Consider the following 25,599-nt stretch of genomic DNA (forward strand, 5'->3'; position numbering starts at 1 on the left):
TTGGGAAAAGGGACCAACACCTCGTTGCAACCTCCTTTCACATAGCTGTAGAGTGGTAAGTTCCCCCTTCTCCAGGTTAAACAGCCTCAGCCACTCCAAAACTTCTGCTCCAGACTCTTCAGCAGCTTTGCAGCTCCCTACACCTGCTTCAAATAGGCAACTCAGCTGCACAGACTGACCAGCAATCAATACAGAAGAAATGTCTGCATCAGAAAGATTTAGGCTGTTTTAGGCTCATTGTTTTTTGGTTTCTGTTTTGTGTGTGGGTGTTTTTCTGCTTTTTGTGGGGTTAGTTTGTTTTTCTTTAAATGTATGACATTGGCTAATGTGCTAAATAAGTAGGAAAGTGTGAATTAATGGATCAGCTTTGCTTAAGAAGCCAAAATCCAGAGAGTTTTAGAAGAAAAGAGATATTTATTTAATCAAAATAATTCTCAGAAGTTTAAAAACAGAAGCTACACAAATGGCTTTAACAAAGGTACCTGTACTCTCCCTTCCAAATAAAACTATAATTGACACCATATTTAAAAAAAAAACCCAACCAAAAAACAGGGGTGTAGGACTTCCACAGGAAGATTTTTTTAACAAATTTGCCAGTTTATACCACTGAGTACAAGAACTAGCTGCAAATGTGAAACATGCTCATTTTTTTATGAAAGCCTACTAAAGCTACCACTATCATCTGCATCATAGTCTAGAACATGTTAAAATCCACTGAAAGAACACAAGGGATTTGAACAAGGCCTTAAGGAAGGTCAGCATCAAGGACCAGCAAGCATAAGTGACATCTCTGGAAGATCTGAAAGACTACTTAGAGGCCACATTTGCATATTAAAACACACATTCTGCATTGGACTCTGACGACTCTTCTAGGACTTTGAAGACACCGATCTTTTCCTTTTTCATTTTTTCAGAGGCCTTCATTTGATCTAAGATTAAAACAAATCAAAGGTCAACAATAAGAAGCATAGTAGAAAGCAGATTTGGAAAACAAGTTGAAAAAAACATTTTGCAGAATTGGAGAACAAGCTGATAAAACAATTTTGCTCCATCAATGGTTGGCTACTAGAAGTTTGTATGCAAAAACAATTTTTCAGCTGTATGCTTCTAGGCAAAAATTCCAACATCTCTGGCTAAATGTGAATGGAGAAAAGCAGTTCTAAAAGCTGCCTAAACTAGTCTCATTTTCCTGAAAGAAATACCCAGAAAACCTATTTAGTGAAATTACCAGGAGAAACATAGAATTACAGCTCTGATAAGTAATATTCTTTTCAAAAATTCAAGGACCTGCAAACTTGTCTTCCTGGAAATTGCAATCACTTTGTTGCCCTTCCAGTGACTAGTAAGCTAATGAAAAAGTATTATATTTATATAAATTTAATAATTATGGCTTACCAGGGTGGGAGCTGGAATTTTGCTTTCTAAAGCACTAACTGCAGTTAGCTATAGCAAAAATTCAGTATATAATGGCAGACTAATACCTTTGTATTACCATTTTTTGACAACTTTATTATATTAACTTTGATTCACATAGCAAAGAAGAAAAAAAAAAGCAACCATGATAAATAAGTTGCACACTAATAAAACAAGATAAACAGCACCTTCTTCAACTTGGAAAGAGAAATCAGATTGTTTCACAGTCTGAACTTGTAAAGATATAGATCTTATTACCCATTCATCAAGAATAATTTTCTGTATTATCAGCCAGCTAACTGAAATAAATAGTTTTACATAACAGTGCCTTAATTTTATTCTTATAGCAAATATAGGAGAAGTTTCCTAAAGCAAATTAATTTTACACAAGCTACACACAGCATACTTATTTAAGGCTAAAATTTTTACTTCTAAATTCTGTAATGACTGGGGTTTTTTTCCCGTATCTATGCTTGGAGTCTTGTTCTGCTAAAGATGTTGAGGGAAACAAGGCATACTACATCTACTAATCATACAAAAGGATTCCAGATCTATGGACTGGACAATAATTTTTCCATTCAGGAAAGTTAAGAGTTTTTTTCAATGATATCTTGGCCTGATCAAGCACTAGAATTTGCAGACAACCTCAAAAAAGGGTTGTGGTTTGGTTGGGGTGTTTTGCTAAATAGCCGATCCACTGATAAGCCATGGGAACTCTCAAAAGCTTGATTTCTTTCTTCCAAATGTTAGACTTGACTTCTTTCCCCAAAAAATGTTAGACAATGTTACATAGTATTTTGAATAGTGACATATTAGAATAGATTAGTATTTTTAATTATGACAGCATCAAAGTACATTTTTTAAGCTTGCTGGAATAAATCTTTTCTGAGAATAATTTCTATTTTGATCAATTACAGCAACTCTCCTTGAAAGCTGCTTTGCAGAACACATCCTAATCTATGCTTGTCACTCACAGTATGCTCAGGGCACAGCATGCCTGAATGTGACTTTCTGGAATACTTTTTCCTAAATTCTGTTATTTCTTCTCCGGCAAACCATATTGAAAATTCAACAAAGGGACCAAAAGGGTCCTTTGTCAAATGGGCAACATAGCTGCAGGGAAATGAAGCTATGGCAGCCTTCTACATACAAAGAACTCTTACAAAATATGAATTTACTGCTGAACGGAATAAAGAAAACAGGAAAACTCAGACTTACCAATAAGATCACTTCTATCCAAAAGTAACTCTAGATCTTTATCACTGATTACTTTTTCTTTAGATCCTTTAACCTCCCTGTTAAAGAAGAAATAGTCTCTCAGTTTTCCCATGTAACAGAATCCCTAGGACATTCTTTCCTCTATGAAGATCCACACAGCACTTCATAAGACAAGAGAGCTCTTGACAGCTGCTTGCAAGTTACAAGTTACAAACTTGTGGTCCAAGAAAATATGAAATCTGCATACCTCTCATAGTCTCTGGATTTCAGTAATTCTAACAATTCCTGAGGGTCCAGGCAGCTTTTTGACTGTGCTAGACCAGATTTGCCACCTTTAAACTGATCTGTAGAAAGAATAAATTTTAAGAAAGCACACAGAGATTAGAACAAATTACTGTTGAATATCAAAACTAATGCTAGGTTTCATTGTTTTAGACCTCATGTAAACACATCTTACATTAATAGACTCAGAGGTACATGAAGGTTTGCATGCAGGCCTTTCACTTTCTATAATGTGTATGTATGTAGACATATATGTAGTATGCAGAAGGACTGATTTAAACACCAATTCAACATGCCCACATGAACACACAGAGCAAAAAAAGCCATTAGTTCTACTTACAGTAAAAAGATTGTAAATAAAGTTATATGGTGGATGCTGAAGTTTGTTCCCTTTGTATTGTAAGCTGGTTAAAACAAAGTAAGTTGTATTAACCACAAGACAGGAAATATGTGAAAGATGTGGTTTGCAGAGAGAACAGCCTCAGTTTAATGAAACAGACAAAGTAATACCCTTGACACAGACTGCTTTCTTGAGACTATGCTAGCACCTATTTACAGCAAATCTGGATGTCAATCCAACTGTAGAAAACTTTACAAGATTATTACCTAACCAAAGCTGAGCATGAAATCAAACTCAGTCTTATACATTTCGATGACACTGGCAAGACTTGCTGTTCTGTGCCAAGTGTCCTCAGTTTTTATCAACATATGTGTCCATTTTATTAATGTGTCTTCACTAATTCCTTTCATCACAGTAATGTTCCTTTCTGTATCTTGGCTTCAGAAATCCTCCCTACATCTTTCCCCATCTCCCTTCAAGAACTCTATCTGTGAAGTGCAAATCAGATTCAAGTTCCAGAGCAGTCTGAGCTACAGGATTCTTTCCCCCATTAACATCCACAGCACTGACAGACAGGCTCCAGGTCCTTTCATGCATTATGAGTGATGCTGTCTCTCCCTTTTAGCTTTCAGAGTTTCACAAACCACATGGTATTAAATCAGTGCCATGCAGGTCTCAAGTTGCCATAATAGCAAGAAAAACACAGTTTCCCAAGCAACTTTCTTCAATGCAACAGAAGCACAAGAAGCACAAGATGGAAAGCCAAAAAAAAATTGACATTTTGTAACAAAATCCGGTCCTTAAGCTCCAGTATTTGTACTGTATATACCTACATAGTTTTGTGATTTTCCTTCCTCATTTGCTTCTCCTAAATTCCAACACTTTTTAGATATTCACAATAACAGGATCCATAATATCAGCTTTACATTTACACAGTGAATTCAAAGGCTCCTGAAGTGACACCCCTACCTGCAAGATTTACATGTGATACACCAATAGATGCCAAGATAAATATTGAACTTATTGCAAAACTGAAGGCATTGACACTTATCTTCCTTCCAGTACACGCAGTCCCAGTCTCCAGTGCTGCCTTAGTACATGGCAGTCATCTGTTAGAGCCCATTCTGCACTCATCTTGCTGCTTGGGTTTTAACTTCAGTTTGGACCATTATCAAATCATTAAAAAAACCAAACCAAGAAAGTATAAAGAGGCAGCCCTGGCAGTCACACCAAGACAGCAGTGCAAAAAGATTACAGGGAAAAAGGCTAATGCTAGGATAAAGTAATTATCAAAGATATCATCCAGAACCAGAGGCAAACCACAGCTTAGGCTGGACTAAGTGCACCTCTTTCTAGCGCAGTAGAAAGAGGTGTGGCCTTTTTGCCCTTTTATGCCCTCATGAAAAGGCTTTGTTCCCCCCTCAATATGATAATACAAGAATGATGAGAAGTTTTTCGCCTCCTCTGAAGTTTGATATAAAACTAGTTATTGTTCAGCAGCCAAGTTATAAGAATTGCAATTCTTCAAGTGAGCTTAATGTTTGGAAATTGCTATATATAAGGAACTACAGTCCAAATGTCACAAACAGAATAAGCTGCAGAAGCAAGGCAGGATTCCTATAGGATCTGTACAAGAAAATCTCATCCCCAAAAGGGACACTTCAAAGCAATCACATACTAAAGACTTTTGAGTATGACAAGCCATATAATCAAGAACACCACAAGAATCACCATTGCTCTGTACATAAACCCAAGGACTATTGTTCTATTTAGCACTGGCCAGTTGTTCTAACAGGACTGGACTTCAGTGGTTATAATACACTGGATAGAGGCAAACAGGATACTGAAATTTGTTACAGCTTGAGATTTAAAGAAGCAACACGTATTGACATGAAGTCTCAAGAGAAAGATACTAACTTTTATGGATAATCAGCTTCTCCAGCTTCCTCTTGGCAGCAGCTCTCTCCACAATCTTCTGGTCAATAGTATTTGCTGTTACAAGACGATAAACAACTACTGGCTTTGTCTGGCCAATTCTGTGACATCTGTCTTGGGCCTGCAGGTCTGACTGGGGGTTCTGAGCAGATAAAGAAATAAATCAGTAAGAATTTAGTTATGCCATTATCCTTTTTTTAAAGGACATGCCACACGTAGCATTTTTAATGGGGAGTTTAGAGTCAGTGCAGAAGCAGAAGAGACACGGTATAATACAACTCTACCACTCTTGACTCTTAAGCTTATCCATGACAAGCTCTGCTGCTATAGCTGCACAGGCAGAGAAACCCAACCAGCTTGGACTGCAGTGCTGTAGACTACTACTACAACTTCTGCACCATGTGCTGCAGTTTTCTACAGATGGACATGGTTAATATGACAGACTTAGATGGTAATTTTAGTTGTAGGTTTGTGTTGGGTTTCTTTGTTAGAGGATAAGAAATGGTATTTAAAAAGTTTTCAGCCATTTCTGAAGCTGATATTAGCAGCACTGTCTACTAAAATAAAGTGATGATACAGAGGTCCTCAGTCGTTTCCTTCCCAACCTCTCTTCTTCCCAGCCTCCAGATTTACAGGAGCAGCAGAATCCTAGCCAGCTAAAACACACATGGCAAATCACAGAAGAGATTCATGGAGCTGGTACTAACATGGCAGCTGTTGTAAACAGGAAACCCATAAAAAGGTCCACCTACAGTGAAATTTAAGTAATAAAAAGAAGGAAATGTATTGACAACACAAAAAAACCTCCTGCTTTTGGTAACTCAGGGGCAAACTCAGAAACCAGCTCTAATGTTGCATTCAGTAACCCAGGACTGTTCAAGTGAGGCTGTATTATTTCACAAAAAAAATGTTTCCATGTGCTAACATGCTACTATTGCCTTCACGTAACATCTCATTAAAGTCATAGAAATGGTTTATACCATAACAGGGTCATAAATGATTATCAAAAGCAGCAAAAGAAAGCATTTTTTGACACCAATCACTACGTTAACAATCTGTCAACATACCCAGTCACTGTCATATATGATAACTGTGTCTGCCGCAGTTAAGTTAATGCCCAGGCCTCCAGCTCTTGTGCTCACTAAGAACAGGAAGACTTCAGGGTCAGTATTAAATTGATGCATCTGGAAGAGATTTTATCTATTAAAAAAAGTAAATGGACCAAACATAACACAGCTAATGGTTAATGAGACCTGTTTAAAAAGACGATCACAGAAAATACAACACAAGCTGCCAGGGGTTTTAAGAAGCACTGCATTTTAGGCATACCTCAAGGTAATGCTTAGCAGCACACTTTACTGCTTCAGTATTTCTGAGGTGCAGATACTAAGGCAGAAGACAGTTTTCAGCATGGAGATGTTTTGTCTATTAAAGGCAAAGTGCTGTGCAAAATCATATCCCAGTGTCACAGCAAAAGCACAATTTGCTGATGTGCTCACAGGGCATGCCCATGTACTTACATTTTCTTCTCTCTCTGAGTAGGACATAGAGCCATCCAATCGACTGAATTTGAAGTTTCTCAGGTAACAGTAATCCATCAAAATGTCAAGCATCATAGTCATTTGTGAGAACAACAAGACCTACAAAACCAGAAAGATTCCTTAATAACATTTTTTGTTCCCAAGGAGATGGCTGTCTCTCATCCCTCCAATAATCTTCAGCTTTACCTTATGTCCTCTCTTTTTAAGCTCTGGGAGCATTCGGTCCAAGAGTAGAAACTTGCCTGAATTCTTTACTAGATCTTCATCAACCTTGGAACAGGGAAGAGGGGATCATATATTAGGAGGGAAGGAGACCAATGGCTTCCCCAACTCAGAAGCATCAACAAAAGCTCTCTGAAACCTCACTGAAACGAGTGTGCACCATTTTCTTAACTAAAAGTCATACTATTGGAAGTAATGTTAATTTAAGCAAACAACATTGGATCACTTAAATCATAATGAAACTAAATTGAACTAAACTATTTCATATGCCCAAATAATTATTTTTTAAAACTAATTAGTTTTCACCCCATTTCTGGAAGGAGAAACTCTCATGTTGTTAATTTTTCCCCATGGAATTACGCTGCTGTTGGTAATTAAGACACAAGGCTTCCCCCTGCTGGACACAGAGAGGCACTGCTGAACAAGTTATTACACACCAGCCAAGCGGTAAAAGTTAACCAACTTTTCATTCACACCGCTGCCTTAAATCTCTCTTCAAGAGAGCTTGCTAGATCTAACTCCTGCCATGGGCTAAGGGCAGGGAAATAGAAACTTCTAAGGTCTGAAACATACATCAGCCACTGTGGTAATTAGGAATACAGCCTCCTGAGCAAGTACTAACTCCTGCGGGTGGTGTCAGCTGTCAAACACTCTCCATTTTCAACACACTAATTTTCCCTCACCTCCCTGACTGGAGAATCTGCTTTTTATGCACTGACTTTACATTGACACACTTCAACGGCATATTCTGGAGTACAGCATACTCTGTTATGACTCACCAAACAGGAAACATGACTACACACATACCTACATCGACATTTAGAATGTGCAAGCAACTTCCAGTTCTTTAAAATTATTTCAATTCAAATGATTTCATACTTTACTGTATTTCCATCTGCTTTGTGTAGATTAAACTACTACCTGGTCTTTGTGATATAACTTGGATTTTTCCCTTTTGGGGAAGGATGCTGTATTCTCTGAGCAGATAACTGTTATATTTGTTACAGTTCTTCAGCAACTCACACTTAAATGTTACCACTGCACCTCCTGCAGTGTGTACAATTTACTTCATGAACAGCTCACCAAGGTTAGCATTTGTTTTGAAAAATAACCCTGGTGAGGAGACCTCGAGGCAGACCCTAAAGAACTTGGAGTCAATGGAAGCCAGCAACTCTTTGAATAACTCTCCACCAGTGGAAGAGCACTGTCACAATGAAGAACACCATGGCAGCACCATGCAAAGGCTGAATGGGCACAGCAGCTGAGCAGGTCCCTGCTACTGCTGCTACAGGAAGTTTCAAATAATGATTCAGTATACTCCTGGAATTCAATAGCAGGCATATGCCAAATACATTGAAAAGGTCATTCTTTACTGCCATCAGTTCCCAGTCTATTGCTTTTTAATGCCTGGAACAAATTTTCTCTAATGCTTTTAAAATGTGTACCTTGAATTGCTGTGTCGCAGGATCCAAAGGATATTCAATAAGATAGGGGTGATTACAACACTTCCTCAATAACATCATAATATTTTGCAGTTTAAGGTTCACCTCAGAATCCATGGGAATGCTCACTTCTACCACTGGCCTTGAAAAGACACAACATCTTATTAGTACCAAAAGTGTCTCCTAATTATGCTACAAATATTTGAGAGAAAAAAAAAACCGTACAACAAAATCAAGCAATGGAGTCACATGCTGTGACGTGCTCAAAATCCCTTCTAGTCTGCAAAGCTATTACCAGACAAAACTTTTTTAGAGCACCACACTTGGCAACAAAGGCATAACTGTTTGCCATTATTGATTTAAAATTTAAAAGAGCAGTCAGTAGTAATTAGAAGCAGAATGTGACTTGTGCAAGTCACCCAGCAGAAAAGGGAACTTCAGAAGCAAGCCCTCACCAGACCACAGGGTCAGACTTCCTGGGGAGCAATACCTAAGATGTTCCAGAATCAGCTGTCTGCCTATCCCATTTTGGCTACATTGCAGAAATCACAATGAATACAGCTATTTAGCTCTTCTACATGTTAAGTACTCTCTCCAATATAAGGGATCCATGCATACCATAAATCCAACACAAACATAGATTTGTCTGTTCTTAGAGGCTACTAGACTAGAACTAGACTAGAATAAAAATCTAGCAAAATAAACACTTTTCAACCTGAAGATCCTCCTTATGCCCAAGGGACTTTCAACCAATTCAGAGCCACCAACAGAAGGAAGAGTGGAGGACATTTGGAGTGACACTGTCTTTCCAAGCAACTGCTATGCATGATGGGGCCCTGTTCTTCTGTGGATGGCTGAACACCTGCCTGCCCATGGGAAGCAGTGAATTAATTCCTTGTTTCCCTTGCATGTGCAGCTTTTGCTGCCCTACTAAACTATCTTTATCTCAAACCACACGTTTTCCAGCTTCTACCCTTCTGATTCTTTCCCCAACTACACTGATAAGAGTTTTGAGTAAGCAGCTGTGTGGTGCTTGGCTGCTGCCTTGGGTTGAACCACAATAGTGTCCTGAAGTTAACTGTAACTCTAATGAGCCAGTGAGCGATAGTACTAATAATCACTGCTAACATGGCTCAGTGAATACCAGGTAAAATCAAAGAAACAAACCATAAAGCTACAAGGATTGTGAATCACTAAATGCCATTCTTCCTAATCAATTTCAGTAAGCAAAGCACTGGAAGCAAACTAAGAGGAAAACAGACAGTACAACAAGAAATAAAAATCATATAAGACAGGCACCTCTCTTTTTCTACTTCCGCTTGCATTTTGCTTATTAATTTTTCCAAGTCATCAGGTGAACCATTATGTTCTTCACAATAATCAACCACTTTCCGACTACGGCGTTTTGGTCGGCCTGTAGAGCTCAACTCAACTACTTCTTCCTGTGGGAAATGAGAACATTGCCATTAACAGCAGCCAGCTTCAGAATCTAAGGCCTGTGCTGATCCAAGAATTTGCAAAACTGAAAAGAGGCCTCAGTGATGTGCATCATGCAACACTTTTTTACACTCAGCAGCTTAAGTCTTGGCTATGTAGAATATGCAGCCAAATTGTAAAGGTCTACAACTGTAGATTTTGAAAGTTTCTGTTTGATTTTAGAAAGCTACATTCATACCTTACTTATTCTAAGCTGAAACTGTCAACTCTATGAAAACAGTGCTCTTTTCCTTCAAAGCTACAAGTAATCAAGACCATATTTACACTTATACTGTTTTAGTTCAGTGCCACAGGCCTATCACAGTAGCTGCCACTATTGAAATAGATAACAAATAGATCAGACTAAAAATTTGAGAATAAAAGCAGGTTTAGTTACAATGGTAATGAAGCAGTACAATATGGTTTTGCATATGAACTATGACAAGCAAGCACATTGCTAACATCCTTATCAGCAGCTACCTCATTATTTCCAAACAGTTTCCTAATGGTGCGATTGACAATGGCAGTATAGAAAGTTTCCTGCTTCTTTGCCAGCGGTGCATACACCACAACTTCTCGTTTAGGAGGGACCTCAAGAGCAACATCTGATTTCAGCCTTCTCAGTAAGAATGGTGTCAGAATCTGAAATGGTGAGCAGATGCTACAATTACTCAAAGCTGTCAACACAGTTAGTTTAAAACAAAGAAAACAAGACAACCACAGAAGCAGGCCTACTGATGTAACACTATTTTGCCAATTTAAAGCAAGAGAGTTAATTTGCAAATATATTTAGGTTTTTAATATCTATGCCTACTCAACATTTTCATGCACATGCTGGTACTAACGTGTTGAAACACGCCCCTTAACATTTAAAAAATTCTGAAGTGCTTAGTAGGGTTGCAATAGTAACTACGTTACAGACCTTTCTTACAAATTCCAGTAACTAAAAGCAATCTTAATACACAACTGCTCATTTTGTTTATTATATTTCTTAAATCAAGTTTTTCTGAAAATGCCCAAAACCTTTAACCAAAATAAATAAATTGTCATCAACAATTATACATAGAAGATTCAGTTTAGATGCTTCACCAACAGACTATAATGGAAAAAAATGATAATAGGTCTGTAAGCATTTACTTCCACACACTCTCTTAAAAAAGAGCTTTAAGTGTAAATTTGAAGACAGCCATATTATATGACTAGTTTGTCAAAAGGTATTCTGCTCAACACCTACAAGTTACATAAGTTCCCTCAAAGTTATCTTTCAACAAAATAAATACACTGATTAAATCTCTTGGTGAATTGAAGTCTGTAACTGCAATTAAGTTTGACTAAACTCAATACAGTTCCAAGAATAAAAATGAGTGGCTATGAATGAAAGAGATACATTGTTCCTTTAGCATTTCTAAGTACTGCAAAGATTGAAAAGAACCCTACAAGTCTCAGGAAGTCCAGAAGTGCCACAATAAAAACCTCAGACCAAAATTCAGCATCACAAACAAGATTTTGACACACTTCAGGACACAAATGGTCAATGTTATAACTATATAATAAAAAATACAAAATGAAGGATAAATTAAAACCTGATGCAGCATATGCAAGATGTTTTGCTCCCTTTCTTTAGCAATAATATCTTCAGCAGTTTCTGTAATGCTGGTAATATCAAACCAGGATTCAAAGCTATAAAAACAAAGCAAGGGAAAAATAGCTTACTAAAATAATGAAGAATAATAGCTACAAAGTATCTATTCTTCTCTTATCCTGTGATTAAAAAAAAATAAAGCACTCACATCCATCATGAATAGAAGGTGTATCAGAGGAATTTCTGAAATATACCTGTATAATTCAGAAGCTTGAGGTTTTATGTGATGTGTAAAAATACTTGTACTAGTTGGAATATTCATTATAATCTATTAAATTCCATCTAGGTTATAGCTTTTTCCAAAAATTAGTCAAAAGACTCTTCTGGCAGTGCTCTTCCACCTGATCCCCTACTGCTGCAGAGAAGGATCTGTGGGTCCTGTGTCTGCCAGCCTCAGACAGCTTCATCCAACACCTTTGAGAATCTCCAAAAAGCTGCACCAGGCATTTGTGATAAAACAAACATCTCTCACCACAAATGTTTATTTCTTAGCTCACAGCTGAGCTTCCACTATCTAGGGAGACAATTAATTCCTTCCTTTCTGAAACAACTAACTGTGAGGCAAGACATATTTCAAAGCCTTTGCCACCAAATAATCATACTGGGTTACAACTATACCATAAAGCAACTCTTCACATGCTGATAAGTTTAATTATTAAAGAGTCATAATACTCAAAGAGAACAAACAGAAATAGTTTCCACCATCAGACTGCAACTTACCTTTTCAAATCATCAAACACATCTGGCAACAGGAAGTTAAGCAATGACCAAAGCTCTGCCAAGTTGTTCTGCAGGGGAGTGCCAGTCAACAGGAGTTTATTGTCTGCATTAAATCGTTTCAATTCTCTAATAAGGCGGCAGTTCATATTTTTAATCCTGTGACCTTCATCTACTATGAGATACTTCCAGTAGCAGTTCTATGAAAATAAAAGGTATTTCAGTAAATTTTAGGTCTATTCTATCAAAACAGGTCTAAGATTAATTAAGAAGCACTAATAAGGTTATTTGATACTGCCTGTTACAAAGGTTCTATTTACTGTTTTTCACTTTGCCAGACTAATAGAGCTGAACCCAAACAGATAATGCCACCCATCTGCTTCATGTGACTGCCTTTTAGAAAGCTTAGGTGGTTAAAACAAAACTTCTACAAGAAACACATCTAGTTGCAACCACCACTGTCATGTTAACCATAATATTTATACACTAAGTATCGTTCTTGCTCTAAACATCCTTAGTCATCACCTACAGGAAGGTAACAAAAAGAGCAGGTATGCTGTAACTATCCGCTTTTAGAATAATGTTCTGTTTGAAGAACTTAAGCATTAAATTGCAGAGCTACTACTACCAGGAAAACAGAAGAAAATGCCAATATACATGCAACAGTATGAAACTTATTGTACAGGCAGTATGTGGGGTTTTTTCTGTGTTCAGAAGCACTGCTATCAGTACTGAGGCACACATAGTCCTGGGGCTAAGAGAACTTGGGTACCTGCAGAGCACTTCTGTCTCGCATTGCTATTTCAAAGGAAGTAATGACCACAGGGTAGATTTGCAGTGATCCTTGTCTGCCACGGATTTTACGAACCAGTTTGCGACGCTCCTGCTGAGCTCCATGATAGAGCAACAGTGGAATCTGTAAAAAAAGAGTTTATAAGTCAGGACTATGATGCTCATTTTAAGCTAATGGGAGGACAGTAGAAATAGTGAGATCTCTTATAAGATGGCTGTAAATACATAGCAAGTCACAGCACAGTTTGTAGTAACCACATAAACTACTACAATTAAAATGATGTTCTATGTGGAGAAAGCTTCAAGGCAAAGAATTAGAACAGAAATTAAACAATAAGGAAGAAGAAAAGTCTTAATTTCTTTTACCTCTGGAGTAAATCTCTTGAATTCAGACATCCAATTTGGAAGAGTAGACAAAGGACCACATACTAAGAATGGACCAGGGACCCCTCGCTCCACCATCAGCGCTATTGTTGCAATACACTGGATTGTCTTCCCCAGCCCCATTTCATCAGCTAAAATGCCATTAATACCATTTTCCCAAAGCATCTGCATATTAAAAAAAAAAGTAAATGCAAAATAATCAACACACATTTGGAAAAACAAAGACATTTAGGAATTTCACATCTGTGAAAATGCTCTACTAGGCCCATTTTATATTACAGACGAAGATGATTCTCTTATAAAAATAAATGCCAGCATCTTGTAAATGCTGGATATTCTCATGTAGATGTATACACTCCTAGCCAGCTAAGTGCCTGACTAGGGCACAAAAACCAGAACAGTATCAAAAGAAAATACGTAATTTAGTGTTGCACCAGAAAGCAATTAACTGCAAGTACAGCACGCATTACCCAAGGCTCTACTCATCCCAGCTTCGACACTTCACTTAGCTCTGCTTTCCAGAAGACCAAATGACTCTGCTATTTCAGTGGTATCTATTCAAGCAACTCCTGTAGGCATGATGCTCCTGTAGCTACCTCACCACAAGAAAAAGGTGAACTTCCTGGCCAACACAGCCACCTGCTCCAGCCTAAGTTCTTTGTGCAGACACTGCCTACTCTGACAAAGAGCAGAGCAACCTCTCACAAAAAAACAGAAACACACAGAATTGCTCTTTGGCCACTCTCCACTATTCAACAAATATACATAAAAAGGTTATTATAACTGAGGGCCCAACTAAGGAAACTGGTTTTCCGTTCAGAAGAGGCCCTATCCTCACTAGGCACTTTCCAGTAACAGAAGTGAGTGAGCAAGTTTAGTGGCACTCACTTGAGTCTAAGCCTGTTGAAACAGACTGTGTATGCTTGAAGGGAGAAAAAACAGAAAGAAAAAACCTAAGAGAGATATGAGATCAGTAGCAGAACTAAAATGTTTTGATTCTTATGAATTTTTAAATTTGGCTTGCATGCTGAAACAGGTAGAAGTTAAAAACATACATGTGTAATTTTGATGGCAAATTACTATAGTTTTTTATTTCAGAAGCTAAAGACGTAACATTTTTAACACGCTGTGCTAGTATTACTAGTTAAGACTCCAAGATACAGAAAATGAAAATTCATCTGTGTCAAACCTGCAAAGGTAACAGGTCTTTGAATACCTTTGGGCTAGGTATTGAAGCCCTTGAGAGAAACAAATAAGGCTGTTCCTCGGTAGGATGTATAGTCCTGCTTTCACAAAATCTTTGTAAGGAGAGGTTGAGTTGAACAAAAAAATAGATGTAAAAAGGGAAGATGGAGCCAGAAAATCTATAAAGAAAGGCTTAGAAACACCAATGTCCTTCCCACACTGAAACATTTTATTTGCTGCTTGACAACTTTTTCATAACACCAGATTCTTGTACCATGAAAGATCATAACTCTCTTCTCTTCACCTTCCCTGTACCAACTATGATCATAGACTTCTGTCTTCCCCTCCACATCAGTTTCCAATCAGCAGCAATTCTGATCAAATTCAATTGCATCCATACCCTTAGCCACTCCATGCCTTCCACTTGGTACCACCTCATTACACCACCAGTAAAAATCTTTGGTTGCTGAAAAGGCACTGGTTGTCCGTTAAATTTTCGCACTGGATCAAGAAATTGCTTGGCACTGTGTCGTACAGCTTGACACAACCTGTCCTTAATGACACTGTTTGAATCTCCATTTTTCTGCAGGTCTTCTGGATGCAGGTTGTCAGCAGAGCTTTCATCCTGTAGAAGGAAGGTCAAGGAGCATGTGACAAGTGCAATGCACATCAAAGCCTAAGACATACTTCTTCCCAATTAACACTAGCCTTAATGTGCAGTGAAGTAACTCAGTCTCTGACACAAAGATTTGAGTCAACTGTCAACTCAAGAGTAGACTTTGCTCTCCTTTAGAATTCAAGAGCATTGACAGCTATTGAAGCTATTTAGCTTATAATTTTCTACCCATAACAGTAAACAGACTTAAACCTTCCTCACAGAGGTTGGCATCCAATGCCGCAATTTCCCTTCTGTAAGCAGAAGGGCTTTCCCTCTGTAAGTTGTTTTAATGTTAGGAAGCAATTCACACTGTGCATGCAGCTCTGGAACTACAGAAGCAAAAGAGACCTCACCTGTTATCTCCACACTTGACGGCTTAAAAATTACTGGTTTCAAGTCTCAACCACCAAGACGAATACTTTGTAATAAAATCCTATTTCCTTTATTTCTGAAGCTACTAGCAATCTGTAAAGTATAAATACCTTCAAACTCAGTTTTTAAAAAAACAAGTTTTCACCTTGGATTTCTGAAATAAGTATTTAAGTGCATTAATTTATACCACCTTTCTAAACTTTAATTCAGGACTTCAATAAATAGCACTGATGTTTATCTACAAGTAAAGTTTAGGGATACACTACAAAATATAAAAAGCCCTCCCTCCCTTTGGGCTTAGCACTCTTAAACTGCAATAATATGTGTCAACATACCTGATTTTCCACTTTACTTTTTTTTGCCACTGATAATATTTCCTGGAAACAAACAGGGGAAAAAAAACATGCTTATGTGCTTTTCAACCTTAAAGGCTACTGTAATTTGTATTTCATGTAATCTCTTCATTCATCTTTCAATCTGGATATACTTTAAAAAGCTTTACATACAAAATCATTAATCATACAAGTGACTCTAAAACAAGACGACACACCAGGTAATACTTTTCAATTACAAAGGGTAGCTAAAAATTCAATTGGCAACATAGCCTCTTCACAGCTTGCCTCCCTAAAGACTTGAAAAAACAAAAGAGTATCCAACCTCTACAGCTGTGACAACACGGCTTGTTACATACACCTTTGCTCACAGACAGACTACTGATGGCTGATAGCATCTGGTAGCAATGTATGAGAATGAAGTGCTCTAAAATATAGATGTCATGGAAATTGGCTCACCCATTAAAAGTGCTACAAAAATCCAGACAACTTATTTATATTTAGGGCATACCTCTTTGGACATAATTTCTGATATGTTGTATGTCCCATCTTCTCTTCCTCTCTTCTTTTTTGCACCTGTAAGATAATATTTGAATTTATACAATGCATCAAACATTAAGGAAATCAAACCCACCAGTACTGAAAAATGGCAAAGCCTAATACATTACCCGATTTCTCCTCTTTGCCATCAACTGGGTTTTGACCCTAGAAAATAACCATAGAAAGAGGTTCATCATCTTATACATCTCTATTATGACACAGACAAAAAGGTGTAATCAGACTCCTACCATTACCTCTGAAAGCTTCTTGAAACATTTCTACTACTACTAAACAGTTTTCAAAAACACAGCAAAAGAAAAAAAAATCCTGCTTACTTTTTCTTGTTACTTATTCACTATTTTGGCTGAACAAAGCAATCATTGCTAAAACAAAAAACTCCTTAAAGACAAACTGAAACCATTTTCTCTAATAATAACAACTAGTCAAAAACATCCTCTAAAAATGACTGTCATGGTATACGACTTTTAAACCCTTTCAAACAGTCTTATTACAGTTAAAATAAATATGGTATATTAGACAGATCCTGCAAGTCAAATACTGGACAATCAAACTTATTTTGCTTACCTTGGTCAAAACAAACATTGTAATTTCTCAGACTTTTATTTATAAAGTTGCATAAAGCTACTTAATCTTACCTTGGCAGATTTTAACATCATCTCTCTCTTTTTTTCTAACTTCTCTTTCCTCCTCTGTTCCTAAACAAAATAAAAACCACACATGCAATTCTTACCATTCCATAACACCCACAAGAGTACTATCCCACTACAGAAGCAACAGATTACATTGCTAATTCCAAGTTCCATGTACTCTGTATACTTTGTGTTTGCAACCCCACTAAGTTTGTTCTGGTGTAGCTTAAAACAATAAAGCAAAATTTGGAGAAGAAAGTGCCACTGCTCTAAACTGCTTGTCAGTAAATACTTTAAACACTTAAATACAGTAATTTAGAAAGATTTTAACAAAAATATTCCCAATTGCAAACTCCTGAAGATTAAATCTACTGCAGTAAGTTTTCCATTTATCCAACTTGCATATACTACATATTCACTGCAAAACAGACAGCAATGTAAGTAGCCTAGAATGCCTTTAACAAAGTGCTTGCATGTCTTGAAGAACTTAAGATTTTAATTCCATCTACCATTTTTGCTTCCTGAAGTAAAAGCAAAAGGATCCTGAAGAAAGAGTAGAAGACCTTGGTATTTATCAGATGGAGCTAGATTTAGTACTGAAATACACATTCTAGCAATAAAATAACCATGAATTTGAGCTGACAGTTCGACTAGAGAAGTATTTTGACGAGGAGGTTCCTGCAGTCTATCAGTATCCCTTCACAGAAAATGTTGTTCTTAATCTTTTCCTGCTTTTCCCTCTCTTTCTTTTCCCTCAAGTGTCAACGTACAGTTTAAGTTTACAGTTACAGTCCATAAACGTACAGTTAAAAAAGTCAAGACCAAGCCAGGTATGAACTCAGCAGCCCATGGATTAAAAAAAAAAAAAATGAAGACAACACTGTTTTATGGAAACTCTTGTTTGGGAATAGTATGGCCTCAGGCCACTGTAAACTGATTTGTTTGAGGGAGGCCTAAGTTGGCATCTTGAAGGTACATCTCAGCCTCAGCTTTCAGTTAATAACACAAACAGACTACTCACCTTCCTACTTGTCAGTTCTTTGCACCTTCTATCCTCCCTCTACGTTTTCTAGCTCCCTTAAACTTCAGTTCTTATTTGAAATACTTACTCTGCTTTCTTTGCACTCAGGCCAAAAGATCTGCAAAGGCATCAGTGCCACCTTTACACAGTGACTTTAAATTATAATTCATGTTCTTCCATATCTGACTCATCTTTCAATTTAGAGAACAAATTCTGAACACTACATAAAGCATCATGTCATTCCTGTGCACTAGGTTCCAGTAGATTTTAATGCTACTAATGCAATCTTAAAAACATTTTTACTTCAAACAGTTGGATGGGAAAAACCCCCAAAGAGACAGCACTTTAAGAATCCCCACTGCAAAGAAGAACACACCTACCTCTAGCTGCTGCTGTTCCATTTTGGTTAGCAAGAATTTGGAATAGATGTTGCTTTTTTCAAGCAAATGTTGAAGCCTCTTATAGCGCATTTCACTTGATTCCCTGTCCCAAGAAGTGCGAGCCTGGCCAACAAAAAGACACGTCAACCATTTACAGATACAGTTGTGATTAAACTGAAGAACCATTGCTTATGTTAAAAGCATTAACTCTAAAGTGTCTCACACACAGATCCATTTCCTTTCAGCCATCATACTCTATGATTTGTGACTGTATGGACTCTCACATAGCTATGAAGTGCTGTAAGGTCTAAGTAACTGAGGGTTGCATTCACTTGCACATGCACCATGCACACCCCTGGTATAGCAGCACATGGCATTCAAGGACTCAGAGATGCCTCAACTCCAACACAAAAATTAAATCTCAGTTTATTTGTATTCTGCAAAATTTTTGAAGAAATAAACCCTACCTGGCAAATTTCAGCACAGCTTCCCTAGTATTATTATATCCCTTCATGTACATTTACACCAAGTTAGTTTCTCAAGAACGAGATACAGATAGCTACAAAACTACCACGTGGTTTTACAGAGCTCGAGTCAATTGCCAATATGAAAACAGTAACTTCTACTCACTTACAAAATCCACACCTGCTTTTCAAAGTAACTGCTGCTGAATAAGTCAGGGCTGTGCATTTAGAAGTTTGCAAATTACACTTTAAAACTCGCATCAAGACATCGCCAAAAAGTAAAAAACATTCACTCTTTTGCATTCATCTAACATTGCCTGCAAAACCGAGATACCAAACAAGTCATAGAGTCATTTAGTTTGGAAAAGACCCAATCCCAGGGAGTCCAAGCATTAACCAGCACTGCCAAGTTACCACTAAACCACTACACTAAGGATGCCTTGGAAGTGTGACATCTCTGCGCTTTCTGAGTGCTGCTTCCACCGCTTCCCCAGGCAGTGTCTCAGTGCTTGATCACCCCTCCAGTGAAGAAAATTTTGCAAGAATGTTCCATCTAAACTTCCCTTGGCTCAACTTGAGGATGCTTCCTCTTGTCTATTGCTTGTTACCTGGAAGAAGAGACAGATCCCCTCTCCAACTGTTTACAGTAGTTGTAGAGTGAAAAGTTTTAAATTAGCATCTCCAAGAGCAACTCAGAGCACGAGACGCAGAGCTTTACAAGATGCTTATCTATGTCACTGCCTTCAAAAGAAACACAGGGGGAAGGGCACGCTAAGACACAGAAAAACAAGGGATTCTTCTGAAACTAAATACACTAATAGGCAAGAAAATGGGATATTTCCTGAACCATGGGACAAACTGAGAGACAAATTGAAAAGGTGGAGAATGTCTGTCCCCCCAGAAATCAAAACTTGATTTTCTCCAAGTAATTCCAACCAGGTAGCAATCACCATGCTCTTTTAAGAGAGGAAGATCTATTCCCACAATTTCTCTAGGGGAGGAGATTGCATTCTCATGATTTTCTTTGCTCCTGCTCTCCCCAGTCCTGTTTTTACCTTCAGATGACAAGTATTTGAGCTCAGAAAGATCAACTCTTGATGGCAATGCCAAGAGAGAATATAATTAAAACTAACCTACTTTTTCAGCAAACTACTATTGCTCACTTTTTATTGGAGTGAACAAAGCATTCTTATTTGGTCAAACTGAAGGAGTGTTTCCTCGACCAGCTTCAAAAATTTCAAGCGGAAAAAAGAAAACTCAAAGATGAACAGCACTTTAATGACATCTCATGGTGCCTTTTGACTCAAGCCTCAAAGCCTTATGAGAGTGGGTTTTCTTCTCCTTTTTGACTGAAAAGGTCAAAACCTTGCCCCGCTTGGTCACCACGCTACATTCACACATATTTGCAAAGTGGTATTTCACCATTAACCCTCAAAAAGAACTGACAACTCCTTTGCTGAACTGCTGTACAGATCACCTGGCAGGGGGTTTGCCAAAGTGACAAGCATAGGAAACACAGAAGCTGCCCCCAGTAAGCCTGTGGTAACTGCAGGAGTAAATCTCTTGGTCTGACTGGCTTCTGACTGCACAGGGAAAAGGTGATAAAGCATACAGGACAATGGAGCTATATTCTTGCTAGAGGTAAGTCCTGTGCATTCTCAAGAAATGAAGAATATAAAAAACCTACATTACAGCATCATTACAGAAGCAGTCCTTGTGAAAGAAATTAAAATTTTAAGTATTTTTCTCAATAGTTCCTGTGCAATGAGAAAATTTGCTCTACAAGGGTTTCCTCCTTACCTTCAAGAAGTATTACCTTCAAATTTTTAGTTCCTAGTCTAATCAAGGAATACCTGAAGTTCCAACATGCTACATTATCATTTACAGTTTGCAACAAAGAATATTATGAGACTTCTGGGAGAATCGATATTCTTTTCTAACTACAGTATCACAAAATAATGCATCATCAAAACATACCTTTTTAAAACCTAACTTGTCTTACAGTAAGGAAAAAAAAGAGTAATCAAAATTAGTTCCAGGCCTTAAAGACTGGCATTTTTCAGGCCCTTAGAATAATGTGTCAATGTAAGATAGGGAAAAAAACCCATCACCTAATTTCTCTATTATATAGTTTCTTGAACATCTCGAAATCTCTAAGGTCCTTTACAACCCAAACCATTCTGTGATTCCTTAGAATACAATTCCCCAAAAAGCATCCAAGAGAACAGTTCCTTCAAGCTTGTATCTCCTTACATCTGAAACACAACACAAATTATCATCAGAATACCACATAAGGGATCAGCACAGGTCTAGAAGCACCATGCTCTCATGTTCTCACTCCAAAACAGACTGGTTAGTTTCAACTAGTGCTTAACATCAATGCTTGGAAACATTCTCAGCATAGTAATGATGACATCACTTGCGGTGGGAGGCACCATTTCCGCGAAGCAGTCTTTATTTCCTCTCACACAGGCAAACCAAGGTACACAAACCAAGCATCGCCTCCCGGTTTGCTCAGGCGTGCGCTTCTCCTGGCAGAGATGCCAGGTCACAGGCAGCTCCCGCTCAGCTGTGTGCAGGGAAGAGCAGGAGTGCGGACCAAGACAGGGACTGGCATAAACCTGGTCCTTGATAGCTGGGCTTTCTCAGCTAGACTACTTCATCAGCTCTGCATAAACTATACCTGCTACTGAACGAAACACATAACCAGGCTTGTTCTGGAAGGGATCTGCAGAACTCTACTCAAGCTGTTTGGCTGGCGAGCTCGTATTAACCAAAAAGGGAAAGAAGTGTTACATACACTTCGAGAAACAAAACCAGAAGAGTTTTGTCTTTAATGTTTCAGACAGAAATTCAAAAGAATGAGAACTTACTATCCTTTTAAAAACCAGCTCACTTTATAGGCATTATATCTCACATTTTTACACTCAGAACGACAGAAGCAAAGACGTAATCTTCCCACCTCAAATTTCAATGCATATAAAAGGCAGAAGGGTTCTCCCTAAGAGCAAGAGTTCCCTGCTAGCCTTTAAAAACAAAGAGACAAATAAAGACCCCCGGTGGATGATCAAAAGGCGCTTTACACCACAGCAGGGCCTTTATCAGCCCCTCACGTTTGTTTGTTTTGAAACCGAAGGAGCTGCACGGCCCCGGTCCCCAGGCACTCCGCCAAACCCCGCAGCCCGCGGGGACCCCTGACGCCCCTCACCTTCTCCAGCATCTCCCGCTCCTGCTCCAGCCCCGCCGCCTCCAGCTGCTCCTCTTCCTTCAGCATGGCCGGCGTGATCACCACCACCACCGCCTCCGCCTGTTCCCCCATCTCGGCTCCCAGCGGTTCTGCAACGAGCGCACGGTTACTCACGGTCACTCACGGTCACCCCCGGCCGTGCCCCGCGGCCGCCCCTCACCGCTGCCGCTGCCCGAGCTGCCGGCGGGCATTGCCCCGCGGCCCCGCTCCCGCGCGCGCCGCCTCACCGCCCGCCTCGCGAGAACAAAAACCGCGCGCTGCCCAAGCCGCGCGAGAGGCGGCGCTGTTCTCGCGAGGCCGCCCGCTCCGCCCGCCGGGCCCGCGTGCGGCTGTCTCGGCCCCTGGCAGGCGCCGGGCCCGGGCGGGCCGTTCCCCTTGGCGTGGGCTGCCAAGGGAGCCGAGGGAGTAACCCTCCGTGCAGGTGTTTGTGGGGAGGCTGGGTGTGACACTTGGTGCCATGGTCTAGCTGCCGGCGCGGACCCGATGATCCCAGGGTGCTTCCCCATCCGGGGGGATTCTGTGGTTCTGTCCTGCTCCCCTCCGCCGGTGCCCGTGGCTGCAGCGGCAGCTGGACAGCGGGACATGGCGCGGACTGCCCGGCCCCGGCCCGGCCCCAGCCTGGCCCGCGGCTCCCCTGGACGCTGCTGGCTGCGCCACGAGAGGGCGAAGGAGCGCCGGGATCCCGGGTGGGAGCGCATGTACCCCAGCCCGCGGGAAACCCAAACCAGGCTCTGCGTTGCAATAAATATTTCCAGTGCTCAGAACACAGACACTTATACTCCACGTAAATAACACACAAGCCGTCAAAATAACAGGGCTTGTCGCTTCAGATGCCGTGCTGGTAATTGTCTACGTCTATTAGTCAAACTAATCGCTATTTTAAACTTGCTGCACGCACACGGCGACTAGCGCCGGGAGACCTGGAAAGGGGGAGGAAAAAAAGAAGCAAAGAAAGGCAAACAAGTCCAGGAATAACTGAGGTGGATGACATTCTTCTCATTCCCAAAGGCTGACAGGCTGATTCTGGATAATGTGGTTTATGGAAAAGTGATTCTGTTCTCCAAGCCATAGTTCAGAGGTTAACTGGAGATGGTTCTGCATCCATTTTAGGGAATGTTAGCAGGGAGTAATGTTATTAATCCCAAATAAAGTTATTTTATAGGCATGGTGGCAATCAAATGCACCTTTTTCAAGCCTCTGTTTCACTTGCAAATATTCTCAAGACATCATGGTGAATAAACAAAAAAACCCCGTATTGTCTATGGCACCTGTCATTCTGTAAAACCTAAAGTGCTTTCAAAACTATAACATCAAAGTAAAAAAATCAACTAAATGACCACTGAAAGGCATCCAAGCTGGAATAGGATGGTGGCTGCCGTGGTTCTCAACACTTCTGTTGCAGGCAGGAAGCAGGGATGAAGATGCCACTAGAACTTAAGGAGCACTTTGGAAAATTGCAAAGATTTTATCTGAGAAATGAATGACAACACCTTTACTACTTAAAAAAAAAAAAACACCATTAAATCTTTCCTTCCCAGAAATTGTTCTTATCCAAAGACAATAAACCTCTCCGTAAAATACCTAATAGAATACAAATGTTTCGTCTCACTCCTGTGTCCGTACACGTTATTTTGTAACATAATTCAAACCAGTTTTAGAATTGTGAGACACACGTACTCCACCTTACCTCAGATTATCACTTAAATGAGATCGCTTTGTTTCGGCCATTTCCTGCTCTGCCCAACACCTTGTCTGCAGGCAATTTGCAAAGGGAAGGGATTTGCTTGTGGCTAGTGGCATTGTGGCTCCCTGTGGGTGGCTCAGTATCATGATTGCCATTCAGTTTTGCAGGGAGAGGCTGTGCTGCTGTGCAGGGACTCTCATCCTCCCTCCCATCACAGCTTCCGTGGATGCATCCACATCCATGTCCCATGCACCCCCCACTATGCCCTGCAGCAGGAGAGAGGCTCTGTGAGCTCTTATTTGCCTCTGTGTGCAGTGTGTTTCTGTGTTCAACTAATTGTAATTTGGCTCTAGAATATTATTTTCTCTGTTTATTCTTAAAAGTCATCAGGAAAAAAAATTGATAGAAAGGTAAATAGCTAGCTCTTTGGTGGCTATATATATCCATATATCCAACACCCACAAAACATGATGAAGTGAAAGCTTTGTAAAACACGCCTTTTAAAAAAATCTTTCAGATAAATGCTACCACATCAATCAGTGTGGTTGAAACCTGTTGGACACATACCATTGTCTGTTTTTAACGTCCCACAGATAGACAGACACGTAGAAGGGGAGTGTGCAAGAGATTCTTGTCCAGTCTTGCAGACAAAGGCAATTAGCCTGGCTTAGCACACGAGAGTAAGGTGATGTCAACAAACATCCTCCTCCAGATCCACCAGATTCCGCTACTGGGGAATGAGTATGTGCTGCTTGTCACAGCTCCTCTCCAGCTGCTCTCAAGACTGAAACATTAGTATTTGATATTAAAAGCCTGAGATAACAAGGGGAATAAGGCAGTCCTTAAGTAAATTGTTCATGGGGTAGATTCTTAGGAATTTGGAATAGGGCTATTTCTCCAGCAAAATATATTAAATGGGCAGAGCTGAGAGCACCTTCCACAAGTGTAGCAGAATCGAAAAATGTATATGTCTCCATGGCATAATATCTTCATTCACTGCTTTGCCCAAGCAAAGAAGTTGCAACATGTAGCTTCTATCTAGAAGCCATTTATTTACCTCATTAATCAGTGCTTATTACTGCAGTGCAGAAAGTCACTGGTCCATCAGCTTTTGTTTCAGAAGATGGAAGTCCCTCAAAAACACACCTGGACGCTTCTATAGTCTAATGCAAGGTGCAGAAAAAGATGAACCTAGTGGCACAGAGGGGAGTGGGGGAAATTACAGTGCAAGAGAGCAGATAAGAGTTAGAAAAATGCAGATTGTAAACAAAGACGTTTCTGTTCTCAGGTTGGCCGAGTGGCTGCTGCTAAGTCACAGTAACCCTGGGTTGTCACCTTTGAATTTTACTTGTCACTCTGGTATGCAGTACAAGAATGTGTGTCATTTCATCATGCTCCTTGCCTGCACAGATTACCTAATTAATTTACTACAAACTATAAAAGCAGTTCCTTGTACTAATTGCCTTGTCTGCTGGATGCCTAAAGAGGAAGCAGGCACTTTGAAACAAGATGGTTTTCTTTAGATGAGAAAAGTGAGACATACAAATTCAGGCTATTTTGTCTTTGTCTTATTCCCTCACGACACATGTACAAAGCTTTCCTACTCCTGATAAAATGGGAGAGTCTCAAAAACACTTCAGCAGATAGCAGTAGATCCCTGGC

The 25,599-nt window shown here is 39.5% G+C and overlaps 1 protein-coding gene across 1 annotated transcript; it reads right to left on the reverse strand.

Annotated features, from left to right (window-relative positions):
• Positions 1-394: 394 nt before the first annotated feature.
• HELLS (helicase, lymphoid specific) lies at positions 395-22,469 on the reverse strand. Its single transcript, XM_030950890.1, has 22 exons — positions 22,414-22,469; positions 22,215-22,342; positions 18,543-18,665; positions 17,148-17,207; positions 16,620-16,656; positions 16,463-16,527; positions 15,955-15,996; positions 14,990-15,214; positions 13,387-13,569; positions 13,001-13,144; positions 12,232-12,428; positions 11,453-11,549; positions 10,350-10,511; positions 9,693-9,835; positions 8,397-8,535; positions 6,916-6,999; positions 6,709-6,828; positions 6,256-6,372; positions 5,171-5,330; positions 2,879-2,975; positions 2,632-2,708; positions 395-929 (listed from the first exon to the last, which is right to left on the reverse strand). The coding sequence occupies exons 1-22, from the start codon at positions 22,442-22,444 to the stop codon at positions 832-834; spliced, it is 2,529 nt and encodes an 842-aa protein (XP_030806750.1). The 5' UTR covers positions 22,445-22,469; the 3' UTR covers positions 395-831.
• Between the last annotated feature and the right edge of the window lie 3,130 nt (positions 22,470-25,599).

Source organism: Camarhynchus parvulus, chromosome 6 (genome assembly GCF_901933205.1).
Source record: "Camarhynchus parvulus chromosome 6, STF_HiC, whole genome shotgun sequence".
Lineage (NCBI taxonomy): Eukaryota > Metazoa > Chordata > Aves > Passeriformes > Thraupidae > Camarhynchus > Camarhynchus parvulus.

Bases quoted from the DNA above. Each gene is read 5' to 3' on its own strand.
- HELLS (XM_030950890.1), bottom strand. From the start codon at position 22,444: ATGCCCGCCGGCAGCTCGGGCAGCGGCAGCG. The intron at 16,657-17,147 runs GTAAGATTAAGT...GTTATTTTCTAG, and splicing joins TGATGTTAAAATCTGCCAAG to GGTCAAAACCCAGTTGATGG. The intron at 12,429-13,000 runs GTACCCAAGTTC...TTATTTTCATAG, and splicing joins GAGACAGAAGTGCTCTGCAG to AACTGCTACTGGAAGTATCT.